Below are 17,062 nucleotides of genomic sequence, written 5' to 3'. Positions count from 1 at the left end.
AATTCCGCTTTCCCGTATAATCCCCGTATGTACCCCATGGCCATCAGGGGAGAAACAGCCTTGGCCAAGATTCCCCACTCTATCATTAACCAGTGACCCCCTGCTAGGGAAGTATGTGTGTGCAGATGGAGCGCAAGATTGGACTAAGCTATGATCCTCTCCAGATTCCAATAGCCCGACATCAAATATGAAGGACAGCCAGTACTAGGCATGGAACCTGTGGGGAAAAATATCCCAGCAAGCATCAGCACCTTCAAGAGGACAAATCTGGCACAAGTCAGTGTAGGTTATAGCCAGGTTTCGGAAGTTAGTAACACATGAAATGAATATTTATATTTACACTCAGCCTCTTCTTTTGAATATCAAGGAAACGTATCAGTAAGGATATTGATCTGCTCCAACCTTTACCATACATTTGTCCACCAAATGACATTTTGTTTAAATTCTTAATAAAGAAAGCTTTGTGCCTTTAATAATTAGTACTGGGGTGGAATGAGGGCCTACAAACTTACATTAATAACGCAAGCATCTTTTGGACGACCACCTTTTGTAATGTAGCAACCAACTGGAAATCCTGGATTGCAGAATTTCTGTCCATCTTCCACATCATAGCACCACGTGACAGGCATATTATCAATGATCCTGCAATCACAATGAGGTTGAGTACATGTTTAATATTGTACAAAGGCATGTGCTCTCATTTTAAAAAAAACAAAAAGCAGTAATTACAACAACTTGCATTTCTATAGCACCGTTAACATAGTAATAGACTCAAGCTACTTCACAGAAGCGTTATCCAACAAAATTTGACACCGAACCACATAAGGAGCTTTTAGGACATGTCAAAGTCCCAAAGCTTGGTCAAAGTAGTAGGTTCAAAGAAGCGCCTTCAAAGGAGGAGAGGTGGAGAGATGGAGAGGTTTAGGGACGGAATTCCAGAGCTTCGGGGCCTAGGCAGCTGAAGGTACAGCCGCCAATGGTGGAGCGATGATAATCAGGGATGCGCAGGATGTCAGAACTGGAGGAGTGCAGAGATCTCAGAGGCTGGAGGAGCTTACGGAGATAGGCAGGGGCGAGGCCATGGAGGGATTTGAACACAAGAATGAGAATCCCGGACCGGGAGCCAATGTTGGTTAGTGAGGACAGGAGTGATGCGTGAGCAGGACTTGGTGCAAGTTAGGATTATATTAGGAATGCATTAGAATCTTCAATTCTATATATCACACATTCTTCAGGACCTCTTCACTCCTGGCAACATAGTACACTTTTATCGATGCCAACATCATGCTGCAATTGCTTGCTACCATCACACCAACACCACGAATATGCAGTCTCGAGAGAGGACAACCGCTACACCAGCAAAGACATGCCGATCGAGGCCTACTTGAACAACCTACCACCAACCCCTCTCAAATCTAGAGCCATTTTAGCCCGTCGCCGAAGCCCTTCAGCGATCTCCCCTCAGCCTTGATGACTGATGGCAAAATGCTTGGAAGAACTGAGACATACAGAATGGATTCCTCAGAGGCCCAGACAGTACAACCTGAAGGATCAAACCTTCCTTGCAAACAGTGGACAACTAATTCAATACAGCCCACAGACCAGCACAAGAGTAAACAGGAAAGTACACTGTTGCTGCTGCCATAAGCACAAACCCTCTGCACACTAGTAGCCTCTACAGCAGAAAAAAAGCCAGATGGAGTGGCGACGACCCTGATAGCTTACTGCAAGATAACTCCTGCACACTGTCCCAGAATTTGCGGTCAGCAGTGAAGCAAAGGTGTTTGCTGCTTGCCCTGAAGAAAGCTGTCCACCAAGATCTCGTGATTCCTGCGGCGAGAAGTTCACCTCTCTCGACACGCAAGTCAGATCGGTGCAGTGCGGTGGGGAATCCCTAACGCGAGCTGCTGTGACATCAACCAGCTGTCCAATAAGAACATAAGAATTAGGAACAGGAGTAGGCCATCTAGCCCCTCGAGCCTGCTCCGCCATTGAAAAAGATCATGGCTGATCTGGCCGTGGACTCAGCTCCACTTTCCCGCCCGCTCCCCATAACCCTTAATTCCCTTATTGGTTAAAAATTTATCTTGTGTGTGATTTGAATACACTCAATGAGCTAGCCTCAACTGCTTCCCTGGGCAGAGAATTCCACAGATTCACAACCCTCTGGGAGAAGAAATTCCTTCTCAACTCGGTTTTAAATTGGCTCCCCCGTATTTTGAGGCTGTGCCCCCTAGTTCTAGTCTCCCCGACCAGTGGAAACAACCTCTCTGCCTCTATCTTGTCTATCCCTTTCATTATTTTAAATGTTTCTATAAGATCACCCCTCATCCTTCTGAACTCCAACGAGTAAAGACCCAGTCTACTCAATCTATCATCATAAGGTAACCCCCTCATCTCCAGAATCAGCCGAGTGAATCGTCTCTGTACCCCTCCAAAGCTAGTATATCCTTCCTTAAGTAAGGTGACCAAAACTGCACGCAGTACTCCAGGTGCGGCCTCACCAATACCATGTACAGTTGCAGCAGGACCTCCCTGCTTTTGTACTCCATCCCTCTTGCAATGAAGGCCAACATTCCATTCACCTTCCTGATTACCTGCTGTACCTGCAAACTAACTTTTTGGGATTCATGCACAAGGACCCCCAGGTCCCTCTGCACCTCAGCATGTTGTAATTTCTCCCCATTCAAATAATATTCCCTTTTACTGTTTTTTTTTCCCCCAAGGTGGATGACCTCACATTTTTCGACATTGTATTCCATCTGCCAAACCTTAGCCCATTCGCTTAACCTATCTAAATCTCTTTGCAGCCTCTCTGTGTCCTCTACACAACCCGCTTTCCCACTAATCTTTGTGTCATCTGCAAATTTTGTTACACTACACTCTGTCCACATTTCCAGGTCATCTATGTATATTGTAAACAGTTGTGGTCCCAGCATCAATCCCTGTGGTACACCACTAACCAGCGATTTCCAACCCGAAAAGGACCCATTTATCCTGACTCTCTGCTTTCTGTTAGCCAGCCAATTCTCTATCCATGCTAATACCTTTCCGCTCACTCTGCGTACTTCTATCTTCTGCAGTAACCTTTTGTGTGGCACCTTATCAAATGCCTTTTGGAAATCTAAATACACCACATTCATCGGTACACCTCTATCCACCATGCTCGTTATATCCTCAAAGAATTCCAGTAAATTAGTTAAACATGATTTCCCCTTCATGAATCCATGTTGCGTCTGCTTGATTGCACTATTCCCATCTAGATGTCCCGCTATTTCTTCCTTAATGATAGCTTCAAGCATTTTCCCCACGACAGATGCTAAACTAACTGGCCCATAGTTACCTGCCTTTTGTCTGCCCCCTTTTTTAAACAGAGGCGTTACATTAGCTGCTTTCCAATCCGCTGGTACCTCCCCAGAGTCCAGAGAATTTTGGTAGATTATAACGAATGCATCTGCTATAACTTCCGCCATCTCTTTTAATACCCTGGGATGCATTTCATCAGGACCAGGGGACTTGTCTACCTTGAGTCCCATTAGCCTGTCCAGCACTACCCCCCCAGTGATAGTGATTGTCTCAAGGTCCTCCCTTCCCACATTCCTGTGACCAGCAATTTTTGGCATGGTTTTTCTGTCTTCCACTGTGACGACCGAAGCAAAATAATTGTTTAAGGTCTCAGCCATTTCCACATTTCCCATTATTAAATCACCCTGCTCAACTTCTAAAGGACCAACATTTACTTTAGTCACTCTTTTCCTTTTTATATATCGGTAAAAGCTTTTACTATCTGTTTTTATGTTTTGCGCAAGTTTACTTTCGTAATCTATCTTTCCTTTCTTTATTGCTTTCTTAGTCATACTTTGCTGTCGTTTAAAATTTTCCCAAACTTCTAGTTTCCCATTAACCTTGGCCACCTTATACGCATTGGTTTTTAATTTGATAATCTCCTTTATTTCCTTGGTTACCCACGGCTGGTTATCCCTTCTCTTACCGCCCTTCTTTTTCACTGGAATATATTTTTGTTGAGCACTATGAAAGAGCTCCTTAAAAGTCCTCCACTGTTCCTCAATTGTGCCACCGTTTAGTCTATGTTCCCAGTCTACTTTAGCTAACTCTGCCCTCATCCCAGTGTGGTCCCCTTTGTTTAAGCATAGTATGCTCGTTTGGGACACTATTTCCTCACCCTCAATCTGTATTATAAATTCAACCATACTGTGATCACTCATTCCGAGAGGATCTTTTACTAGGAGATCGTTTATTATTCCTGTCTCATTACACAGGACCAGATCTAAGATAGCTTGCTCCCTTGTAGGTTCTGTAACATATTGTTCTAAGAAACAATCCCGTATGCATTCTATGGATTCCTCCTCCAGACTACAACTTGCGATTTGATTTGACCAATCGATATGTAGGTTAAAATACCCCATGTTTACTGCCGTTCCTTTTTCACATGCCTCTATTATTCCCTTGATTATTGTCCGCCCCACCGTGAAGTTATTATTTGGGGGCCTATAAACTACGCCCACCAGTGACTTTTTCCCCTTACTATCTCTAATCTCCACCCACAATGATTCAACATTTTGCTCATTAGAGCCAATATCATCTCTCACAACTGCCCTGATATCATCCTTTATTAACAGAGCTACCCCACCTCCTTTCCCTTCTTGTCTATCCTTCCGAATTGTCAGGTACCCCTGTATGTTTAATCTCCAGTCTTGGCCACCCTGCAACCACATTTCTGTAATGGCCACCAAATCATACCCATTTGTAATGATTTGTGCCGTCAACTCATTTACTTTATTTCGAATGCTGCGTGCGTTTAGGTAGAGTGTTTTAATACTAGCTTTTAAACCATGATTTTTAGTTTTGACCCCTCCTGCAGCCCCTTTATTTTCATACATATTGTCCCTTTCCATCACCTTGTGGTTTACACTTACCCCAGTGCTACTCTGCTCTGTTGCCTCCTGCCTTTTGCATTCTTTCTTGGGGTCCTGTTCATCTGTGCTCTCACCCACTAACTAGCTCAGAGCCCTCTCCTGGGTTCCGAATACTCCTCTCATTGAGGCACCGAGCTTTCAGGCTTGCCTTTTTATTACACTTTGACCCTTTAGAATTTTGCTGTACAGTGGCCCTTTTTGTTTTTTGCCTTGGGTTTCTCTGCCCTCCACTTTTACTCATCTCCTTTCTGTCCTTTGCTTCTGTCTCCATTTTGTTTCCCTCTGTCTCCCTGCATTGGTTCCCATCCCCCTGTCATATTAGTTTAACTCCTCCCCAACAGCACTAGCAAACACTCCCCCTAAGAGCCAACCACAATGCAGAATTCTCAAAGACAGCAAACCAGAAAGTAAAGAAGCTGCTTTTATTCAGAATTCCAAAAAATATTAGAGAGCAAAATATAATTTTTAAGTATCTTAAAAATTGTAATTTATATTATAATGGAGAAATTTGACACTCCACAAAATTAAAATTAGATTATCAGGGCCAGAACGTTTGTTTAGCAGTCAATACGCTGTTAAAATCCCAGTTACACCTAGTATATCAAGGATTAATTTTTTGATGGGGTATTTAACATAGATATTACTGTGGAAAAGCCCAAGTTTGTCAGTTTCACTGATTTCCGGCTATTGGGGGGGGGGGGGGGGGGGGGGGGTGGAGGAAGAGAAGAAGCAGGCACAGCGCAACCAGTGTCAGAGCAGTGAATGACTGATCACAACTTCAGGATTTCCGCATCAAGATGCGCGCACGCTACATCCTGAAGTTGCGGTCAGTTTCAACGGGATAAGAACAAGGGGATAGGAATAGTTCGCTGTTATTAACCAACGTAAATTCCGGGCCAATATTTTTCTCAGACACTACACATTTTTAATATTAAACGCTGAAGTGTAATGATGCCCAGCGAATCCTGAGGATTTATATGCAAGCTGGTCCATAAAGTACAGATATTGATTGAGAATGCAAAGTACACAGTCAGCCAGTTTTTTCTCAACAAGCTCAGTTAAGAATTTACCCCAGAGCACACTGGTTCTTTTTCCACTGCACACAACAATAACACTGATTCTAAAGAATTAGTCAACATATTTTCTAAAGTTCAATATCATACACTTAACAGAAAATGTAAGATGAAATGAAGCAGTGAGAGAGGGAATGGCACTCAAGAGAGAGGGAATGAGACAAGGAGAATGTAAACAGCACAGCAATAAACGAGAGAGAGAGAGAGAGAGAGAGAGAGAATGTAAGAAAGGCATAAAGAAGGAATGAGAGATGAGACCGAGGGAAAGGGGGAAGAGAGGAAAGGAGAGGGGGGAATAAGTAGAGAGAAGAAATGCAAGAAAGAGGGAGGATAACAAGAGGTAGAGTGAAACAGTGGTACCAAGAGAAAATGTTTGAAAGAGACAGGGAATGATGGGGGGTGGGGGGCGAACGGGAAATGAGTGAAAGAGAATACAATTCAAATTTCAAGTAAATAGCTGGAAACAAAGCATGCCAAACGTCACATCAATGGGTTAGATTTCAAAATTCCTTGCACAGGATATTTTAGTTAAAGTGACAACAACCGTCGGCTCACTAATATGCATTGACCTTTGAAAGGTTGACCGTTCGTGCTCCATAAATATTGATGAAATAAAGTGGTACATTTTGAGCCGTGTTACAATATAACCCCAACAATTTCCTGACAAAGATGAGTATTAATCGTAGAATATGGTATTTACAGCACAAACATGAAAGAGCAAAAGTTCCTCAAATACACCCATCTACATTATTAAGGCACTGACTTTATTGAGTTACTCTCTGGCTATCTTATTGCCTGGTCAATCCATGCAACCTTTGCAAAGTCTGGTCGGTTTGTGGGAATCATCCACACATCCATTATTCTTCCAGCAATTTGATTAGTTCATAAGAATCACCGGTCCCACTCCTCCTTCAATGATAATGATTGGCCTGCGGGAATCACGAAGGGTTCACTGGATTATCTTCCTTCTACTAATGCCGCAACTCTTCCACCACCTCTCTTCCCAACCTTGCTCGTATTGGGGCGGGGCCACATGTTCTCTCTTGGTTTGAGGGGGGTATCTCAGACTAACTGTCTTCGTCTCCTTGACTTCTACGCTAATGTGGCAATTGTATGTCGTCATAACACTCTACACCAGCCAGGTAAGAATCTATTTCCAACAATCGTTAGTTACATTCTCCCCTCCACCATACTAAATGTCACAAGACAACATACACAAATAAAATTATTAAGTGCTACAATTCTAGTAGACTCTTGAGCTGAAACTATTTCAGAAAAGTGAACATTATCTTATCTTGTATAATCTTATGGAGTGTCCTCCTCCGTTTTGGATGCCTCCGAAAGTTTGTCAACATCCTTCGCCTGCTCCGTGATGACATGCAGGCAGTGATCCTTACCAGCAGATCCATTACAGACCCATTTCCGGACCAGGGTCAAACAGGGCTGCGTCATGGCTCCAACCTGCTTCTCAATCTTCCTCGCTGCCATGCTCCATCTCACGGTCAACAAGCTCCCCACTGGAGTGGAATTAAACTACAGAACCAGTGGGAAGCTGTTTAACCTACGCCGCCTCCAGACCAGGTCCAAGACCACCCAAACCTCTGTCATTGAACTGCAGTACATGGACGACGCCTGCATCTGCGCACATTCTGAGGCTGAACTCCAGGATATAGTCGATGTATTCACCGGGGCATATGAAAGCATGGGCCTTACGCTTAACATCCGTAAGACAAAGGTCCTCCACCAGCCTGTCCCCGCCACACAGCACTGCCACCCCCCCAGTCATCAAGATTCACAGCATGGCCCTCGAAAACGTGGACCACTTCCCATACCTCAGGAGCCTAGTCAACAAAGGCAGACATTGATGCGGCGATTCAACATTGCATCCAGTGCAGTCTTCGGCCGCATGAGGAAAAGAGTGTTCGAAGACCAGGCCCTCAAACCTACCACCAAGCTCATGGTCTACAGGGCTGTAATAATACCCGCCCTCCTGTATGGATCAGAGGCATGGACGACGTGCAGAAGACACATCAAGTCGCTGGAGATATATCACCAACGGTGTCTCCGCAAGATCCTGCAAATCCCCTGGGAGGACAGACGCACCAACATCAGTGTCCTCGTCCAGGCTAACATCGCCAGCATTGAAGCACTAACCACGCTCGATCAGCTTCGCTGGGCAGGCCACTTAGTATGCATGCCAGACACGAGGCTCCCTAAGCAATTGCTCTATGCTGAGCTCCTTCATGGCAAACGAGCCATAGGTGGGCAGCGGAAATGTTACAAGGACACCCTCAAAGCCTCCCTGAAGTATGACATCACCACCGACACCTGGTAGACCCTGGCTGAAGACTGCCCTAGGTGGAGAAAGTGCATCCGGGAGGGCGTTGAGCTCTTTGAATCTCAACGCTGCGAACGTGAAGATGTCAGGCGCAGACAGCGGAAGGAGCAGCAGCAAATCAGTCCCACCCCCCACTTCCCTTGACGACTGTCTGTCCCACCTGTGACAGGATCTGTGGCTCTCGTGTTGGACTGTTCAGCCACCAAAGAACTCACTTTAATAGTGGAAGCAAGTCTTCCTCGATTCCGAGGGACTGCCTATGATGATGATGATGATGTATCGTAGAAAATAGTTCCACTATTATAGAATAGGAAAAGTCACAAAATTTAGCTTCCCTGCTGTATCCGAATAGTTTAAGGATTGCAGAAATGGACTTCAACACATTATCGGCATTCATTTATTCTAATGGTCAGCTTGGCTGAGTCAGAAGACGCTTGCCTTTGTCACAAGATCGAGGGTTGACATTACATTACATTCCCAGAATTTGTGCATATAAATCTAGACTGACACCAACATTTTTTGTAATTTTTTTTGGCGCCACCAACCCCTTTAAGGGGCCGCGTGGGCAATTCAAAATAGCATGCATGCATGGTTTTTGCATTGAAAATCCAGCTGCGCGGGAGCTCTGGAGAGCTGCTAGGCCACGCAACTTAAAGTGAACAGTGGCTGACACACCAGTGCAGTACTGTACCCCAGACCTGTGAGGCAACACCATCACGGCAGGTCAGGGATAAAAGAAGCCAACCACTGCGGGGAGCAGCGCGAACTAGTCCAGGAGTGTAATGGCTTTGAGGAGAGCGAGTAGAAGATGTCACCAAAATCCAGGTCGCCAATTGGAGTATGGCCAGATCATCGGAGGGCCCGGGGCCCCGGAGAGACGCGGGGTCGGGGCATCTCCAACAGTGCAACATTCCCTCAGCACTGCACTGGAGGGTCAGCCTAGCTATACAAGCTCAAGTCCTTGGAGTAACTTGTCCCTGCACAACCTTCTGACTCAAGAGTCGAGTGTGCTACCCACTGAGCCACAAAAGTAGTTCATTAGTTGGAAAGAGCATTGCGACATCTTGGAGGTAAAAGAGGTTTTATAAATGCAAGTCTTTTAATACTTAGGGTGTGCCCCCTCAATGCAGAAATCAAGAACAGAACACGTATTTAAAGTGAACAGAACCCATTATAAGGCATGCTTTTATGTAACCATTAAATGCTAATTACACACACAAGTATAACTGCTTTTTATGAATAATTATTTTTTGCTACAAATCAGACTATCTATATCTACCTGTCTAAGTAGTGCTAGCTCTGAATCAGTGGTATAGGTTCTATTGCTACATTAATTCTCGCCAGATGGATGCCCCTTGCGAGTCATACAAATAAATGCGTCATAGCAAAGGATGTGTTTAAGAAGTTTTATATTCTTTCTCCTTGAATTAAGGCAGTGTACTGATTGCTATCAGGCACTTCACTTCATCAGCAAGACTGCTTTTTTCCGTTTCTTAACTTTTTAAGGGAAATTTGTATTGCTGGCCAGAACAATCAGCTTTGCGTCGGCATCAGGAAGAAAGTAAAGCAGTGATGCACTGTAGACCAGTATAATTTATAGCAGCGGTTGTGTGTACCCTTTAAAAAAAAATGCCTGGCCAATTATATGAAAGTACAGAACTATTTTCATGGAAACAATGACAGAAATATAGAAAAGTAATACTATAGATTTTAGCAGAATATGTTGGTAACTAAAACAAATGAAGCTTACAATTTGAACTAAAAGCAAAAGCACACTGTTTCAGATTAACTACTCACCAATGATGTTGATAGTTTAAATGCATACCATTCTTCAAAAAGGCCAACTTTGATTTTTCGGCGTCTTTTCCTATATTGTATTCTTTTGTACATACATGCGTACACACTTCTTGCTTCTTGAAGTGGAACTGCAATTTAAAAAACAATTCTTCACTCATTTTCATGCAATAATCCAGGGCTCCTGCTTTAACTGAACTATAATACAGTTCACAATATCATGTGAAAGTGCAACTGATCATTAGGACACATAAAAATTCCTTCTACCCTCAATCATTCTTCGAGCCTTTATGGGGTGCATTTTGTGGTGGTTAAGATCACTTATTTCCATCTCCAGATCATCACTCGTCTCCGCCCGTCTCAACTTATCTGCTGAAACCCTCATCCATGCCTTTGTTACGTCTAGACTTGACTATTCCAACGTTCTATCCTCCATAAAATTGAGGTCATCCAAAAATCTGCTACCCATGTTCTAACTCGCACCGTCCCTTTCACCCATTATCCGTGCTTGCTGACCTACATTGGCTCTCGGTCCCGCAACACCTCGATTTCAAAATTCTCATTTTTATTTTCAAATTCCTCCATGGCCTCGCCCCTCCCTATCTTTGTGATCTCCACCCATCCTACAACCCTCCGACATATCTGCGCTCCTCGAATTCTGGCCTTGTGAGCATCGCTGATTTCAATTGCTTCACCATTGGTGGCTGTGCTTTCAGCTGCTAACGCTCCAAGCTCTGGAATTCCCTCCCTAAACCTCCCCGCTTCTTTCCTCCTTTAAGATGCTCCTTAAAACCTACCACTTTGATCAAGCTATTCATCATCTGCCCAACTATCTCCTTATGTGGCTCGGTGTCGAATTTTGTTTTAGAACGCTCCTATGAAGCAGCTTGGGACGTTTTACTACATTATACACATATAAATACAAGTTATTGTTGTTGCAGGAGGGGAAGAAAACAATTAGGACACTCTTCGGGTCCAATGTTGCAAGAGCAAATATCTCGAATTTTACAATCTTAGCAATAACAGCTGATCATTCCCATACTACAAAGCAGCACACATAAAAGCATGCCACTCCATGTTGGGGGAAAACTATGATCTAGATATACATATTAGTTTACGACTATCCAACAAGCTTATGGCCTACAGGGCAGTAGTGATACCCGCCCTCTTATATGGCTCAGAGACGCGGACCATATACAATAGACATCTCAAAGCGCTGGAGAAGTACCACCAGTGCTGCCTCCGCAAGATCCTGCAAATCCACTAGGAGGATAAACGCACCAACGCCCGTGCTCTCGCTCAGGCCAACATTCTCAGCATCGAAGCACTGACCACACTCGACCAGCTCCATTGGGTAGGCCACATCGTCCGCATGCCCGACACGAGACTCCCAAAGCAAGCGCTCTACTCGTAACTCCTACACGGCAAGCGAGCCCCAGGTGGGCCGAGGAAACGTTTCAAGGACACCCTCAAAGCCTCCTTGAGAAAGTGCAACATCTCCACCGGCACCTGGGAATCCCTGGCCCAAGACTGCCCTAAAGTGGAGGAAGAGCATCTGGGAGGGCTTTGAGCACCTCGAGTCTCGTCGCCGAAAGCATGCAGAAATCAAGCACAGACAGCGGAAGAAGCGTGCGGCAAACCAGATTCCCCAACCACCCTTTCCTTCAACCACTGTCTGTCCCACCTGTGACAGAGACTGTAATTCCCGTATTGGACTGTAATCACCTGAGTTTTTTTTTTTAAAAAAAGAGTGGAAGCAAGTCTTCCTCGATTTCGAGGGACTGCCTATGATGATGATGACTATCCAACATAGGTGCCAATGAAATTAACTGTAAAAGCAGGGTAATTGCATTTAGTCACTCGTCCTACGATTTTTCTTTGGCTTGGTGTCAATTTATGTCTCATTTCGTTCCTATGATGCGCCTTGGAATGTTTTTCTATATTAAAGGTACTATATTAATGCAAGTTGCTGTTATTGTTGTTCTAATGCATGCTCCCAAGAAAGAATATGATGGAATTAATAGGAAAGGAGAATAGGAACTGAGGAAGAGAAAAACTGGAGAAATAAAAAAAACAGACCAGCACAGAGAAAGTAGGAAAAAAGACTGAATAAAGTTAAGAGCCCAGAAATAGTTAAGTGAGAGAAACGCAAAATATAATGGCCCTGAAATTCCGGTTTGGCCTTCCCGCGGGCATTTGAGAGAAAAAATACGCATTTATCTTAAGCTGGTGCCCACGTTGGACCTTCCGATGCTGTGGCCTCCTTCGACTGCGATTCGCAGCGTGTGCATGTCAATGCGTGCGCAGGCCTGGATCTGGACTCTCATGGCTCTGGGCAGCCAATCAGGTAAGGTATCGTAGTAATAGGAGTTCTGCAGGGTCCTAAACTCCTATTACTAGGACTGTGATAGAGTCCGAAACACCAAAAACACAGTACCAAACACCCAAAACACTAATAAAAAATAACTACACTACATTCATTTAAATTAAAGTTATTAATGTGTTAAAAAAAATAATTTCCTGATTTTTAAAAAAGTATTTTTAAATAAACTTACCGTTGTGGGGAGGGTTTTTAATGATAAAATTAAAGTTACTAAAACATATGTCAAGATGTTTTTATTTTTTTTTTTAAAAACACTTGCGCCTGTAAAAGTAGGCTATGCGCCTGCTTTTTCAGGCGCAAGATTTTTAAGGACATTTGAAAGTGTAAATATCGGAAATTTCCACTTACAAGTGTCCTCGCTCCCGATCTGGCTACGATCTGTCAAGCCAGAAACTTGACAGATTGGAAATGCCTGTTTCCAGCGCGTGCGCATTGAGCACTGGAAACCGGCATTTCCGATGCATTCCCGGGTCCTTAGGAACTCCGTACGGACCTAGGGAGGCGGGAATTTCAGGGCCATAATTTTGCTTTAATATTGCACCAAATTGTTTCCTTGCACTCAATGAATGAGAACACACCAATAGCTGTAGAATACATATGAAAAGGACTGTAATTGTTCAATTATTTCCATATACTTCCCTGTTGTGATTGTACATTGGAACAGCAACTAAAAAAAAAAACACTGGATATTCCATTCTCCCAATTTCTCCATCTCCATTGCAACTGCTCTGACGACGCCACCTTTCACACAAGTGCCTCTGACATGTCTTCCTTTTTCCTCAACCGAGGACTCCCCTCCGCCGTGATTAACATGGCCCTCGACCATGTCCGTTCTATTTCCCGCACCGCTGCTCTCACCCCTTCCACCCCCTCTCAGAACTATGTTAGGGTTCCCCTTGTACTCATCTTTCACCCTACCAGCCTCCATGTTCAACCTATCATCCTCCGCCATCTCCAGCATGATCCTACCACCAATCACATCTTCCCCTCCCAGCACTCCGAAGGGACCGCTCCCGCCACGGCACCCTGGTCCATTCCGCAGTCACCCCCACCCCTTCCCACGGCACCTTCCCATGCAAGCGCAGGAGATGCAACACCTGCCCCTTTACCTCCTCCCTTCCCACTATCCAGGTCCCCAAATACTCCTACCAGGTGAAACAGCGATTTACTTGTACTTCTTTCAATTTAGTATACTGTACTCGCTGCTCACGATGTGGTCTCCTCTACAACGAGACCACCAAACGCAGATGGGTTGACCACTATGCGGAACACCTTCATTCAGTCTGTAAGCATGATCAAGCTTCCGGTCACCTGTCACTTTCTCGCTCCACTCCCACTCAAGATATCTCCATCCTCGGCCTCCTACACTGTTTCAATGAAGCTCAATGCAAGCTTGAGGAACAGCACCTCATCATTCGATTTGGCACTTCACAGCGTTCTGGAGTCAACATCGAGCTCAACAATTTCAGACCATTACCTCTGCCCATATGCGGCTCTCTCCCCACCCGCCGCCCCCCCGCTCCCCACCCCCCACATGATTTTATGTAAAAAAAAAAATTCTCTATCTCCATTGGCAACTGGTAATTATTCCACTATTCACAACCTAGCTGGACTAACCTTTTTCTAACTTCTGCCATTACTATTTCAAGTCAGTCCATCATCCCTTTTGTCTCTCTAATCTCTCCTGCCTTTCACCCTATCACAGATCTTCCCTTTTGTTCTTTCCTGCCCTCCCCCTTTCAGTGCTCCTTAAGAATCTGTTCTTTTCAAACATTCCCCAGTTCCGACGAAGGGTCATCGGCCTGAAACATTAATTCTGTTTTTCTCTCCACAGATGCTGCCTGACCCACTGAGATTTGCTGCATTTTCTGTTTTTATTTCAGATTCCAGCACCCGCAGTATTCTGCTTTTGTAAAACTATAAGGGAAGTGGGACAACACTGTTTGATAGAAGAGAAAGGCACAACGGGTTTACCCAGCAACTCCGAAAGCAAGTTTACTGATGTCACAGCAGTACATGCTACGGCCCACAGAAGTGAACTACAGAATTAAAGGAAACTTTCATGGCCATGTAATTTTACCCAAGCTTTGAAAATCATGGATGATGTGTTTATTGGATGCCGTGACATATTTTCTTTTCCTAGGTGACAGAAACAGGGAGTGGCAGCCTTTCTTGATCTCGTCTCCCAGTGCCCCAGGCATCTAAGTGCAACCTTGAACGTTTCCTTAGATTAGGAGTGACTTTCTTGAAGAGGACACTATGCAAACTGCAGAAAAGTACATCAATAACGAGCAATTTTTTTTGGGGGGGGAGGGGGTGGGGGGGAGGAAGAGATGGGAGGAGAGGAAAGAAAATATTGATCAATAAGCTTTCAAATGTTGTTGCACTCTTCCCTCCTTTATTATTTGGCAGAATTTTCACTTATTTCAATGCAATGACTGCTATCCAATTAGACTAGTTTGGCAATTGACAAGGCTCCTTGCACTCACCAGAGACAAAGCTTGATGACAGCTTGATTCAAAAATTCAATTTGCAAAACAAAACACAATTTGTTACTGCCCAGCACAATCCGCGGTAATCTATCTGCACCTCCCTAACCCAGAGCACTGTGAATTAGCTATCCATTGCTTAGGTTGCTTCATACTGTATACATTTACTTCTATACATTAGAATAGCAGCACAGAATAGTATTCTTTTTGAAACGATCTTCATTATTCCAGGTAGGAAAACCCATACCTTGTATGGAGATGGCTCAATCCTCTCACCAAAGAGTACTTGGCCCAGGTTTTCTGAGGGACGCTTTTCCACTTCCAATTGACAGAAATCAAACCTTTAACAAAAAGAAACATTTTCAGGATCTTATCTACTCCAATTTTACCAACTCAGCGCATCTTTGATTACGATGCAATATATTTATATTATTTTCACACGTAGACACAGGCAGAAAATATATTGTGATAAGTCTATGGGCCCAAGTTTCCACATGATTTGCGCCTGATTTTTAGGAGCAACTGGTGGAGAATGGACTATCTTAGAAATCGCAATTCTCCACATTTTTTTTTCTGCAGTTCTAGTCAGGTAGAACAGTTCTACTTTGGAACAGAATTTTTTCTTCAAAAGGGGGCGTGTCCGGCCACTGACGCCTGATTTGAAAGTTTCCACAGTGAAAACGTACTCCAAACTTAAGTAGAATGGAGCAAGTAAAGATTTTTGTAGAACTGAAAAAACCTGTTCTACACATTAAAAAATCAGGCGCAGGTTACAAATTAGGCGTCCAGAACGAGGTTTGGGGGGGGGGGGGACTCATTAAATTCTACAATAAATCCTTATTTATACTTCTACAAATAAATCCAACCTGAATAAACATTTATAAGAAAAGATTAAATAAACCATCTTCCTACCTGTGTGAAAGTGTTTCAGCCAGGGAGAATTCTGCAGCCGTTCGTTGCCGCTGAGCAGGGGGGGGGGGGAGGGAGAAGAGAGAAAGCCATTCGTGCCGCTGAGCGGGGGTGGGGGGGGGCATTCGTGCCGCTGAGCGGGAGGGGTGGTGGGGGGTGGGGGGGGAGGAGAAAGCGGTTTGTTGTTGTGGAGGGGAGGGAGGGGAAGGAGACAGCGGTTTGTTGTTGTGGAGGGGAGGGAGGGGAAGGAGACAGCGGGTTGTTGTTGTGGAGGGGAGGGAGGGGAAGGAGACAACCGTTTGTTGCCGCGGAGGGGAGGGAGGGGAAGGAGACAGCGGTTTGTTGCCGCGGAGGGGAGGGAGGGGAAGGAGACAGCGGTTTGTTGCCGCGGAGGGGAGGGAGGGGAAGGAGACAGCGGGTTGTTGTTGTGGAGGGGAGGGAGGGGAAGGAGACAGCGGGTTGTTGCCGCGGAGGGGAGGGAGGGGAAGGAGACAGCGGTTTGTTGCCGCGGAGGGGAGGGAGGGGAAGGAGACAGCGGTTTGTTGCCGCGGAGGGGAGGGAGGGGAAGGAGACAGCGGGTTGTTGTTGTGGAGGGGAGGGAGGGGAAGGAGACAACCGTTTGTTGCCGCGGAGGGGAGGGAGGGGAAGGAGACAACCGTTTGTTGCCGCGGAGGGGAGGGAGGGGAAGGAGACAGCGGTTTGTTGCCGCGGAGGGGAGGGAGGGGAAGGAGACAGCGGTTTGTTGCCGCGGAGGGGAGGGAGGGGAAGGAGACAGCGGTTTGTTGCCGCGGAGGGGAGGGAGGGGAAGGAGACAGCGGGTTGTTGTTGTGGAGGGGAGGGAGGGGAAGGAGACAGCCGTTTGTTGCCGTGGAAGGGTGGGGAGGGGAAGGAGACAGTGAGAAGGCTGCAATTGCTGATGTGCTGATGGCAATGTGATTTTATTAAAAAAATTTCAAAAATTAAACAGCTACAAAGAACTACAAAAATGGCCGAGTGCCAATGTTTCTTTTCACACTGAGCATGCGCGAACGCTCCAACGCGCACCGTTGCCGGCAGGAAAAAAACTAATTTAAATAGTACCCGCCCCCTCCCACTTACAAAATCGGCGCGTGTAGGCTCCGCCCCCCTGGACGCCGCGC

At 45.2% G+C, this 17,062-nt stretch overlaps 1 protein-coding gene across 1 annotated transcript in view; it reads right to left on the bottom strand.

The window, feature by feature from the left end:
* tm9sf2 (transmembrane 9 superfamily member 2) overlaps positions 1 to 17,062 on the bottom strand; it is an 84,437-nt gene that overhangs the window by 52,111 nt on the left and 15,264 nt on the right. Inside the window, exons 3-5 of the mRNA XM_070891775.1 lie at positions 15,262 to 15,355; positions 10,146 to 10,273; positions 513 to 642 (exon numbers count right to left, since the gene is read on the bottom strand). Coding sequence (XP_070747876.1) covers positions 513 to 642; positions 10,146 to 10,273; positions 15,262 to 15,355 — 352 coding nt within the window. The remainder of the gene's footprint in view (positions 1 to 512; positions 643 to 10,145; positions 10,274 to 15,261; positions 15,356 to 17,062) is intronic.

Source organism: Pristiophorus japonicus, chromosome 10 (genome assembly GCF_044704955.1).
Source record: "Pristiophorus japonicus isolate sPriJap1 chromosome 10, sPriJap1.hap1, whole genome shotgun sequence".
Taxonomy (NCBI): Eukaryota; Metazoa; Chordata; class Chondrichthyes; family Pristiophoridae; genus Pristiophorus; species Pristiophorus japonicus.
The sequence above is the reverse complement of the archived record's forward strand: the minus strand, read 5'-3'. Positions and strand labels throughout refer to the sequence as shown.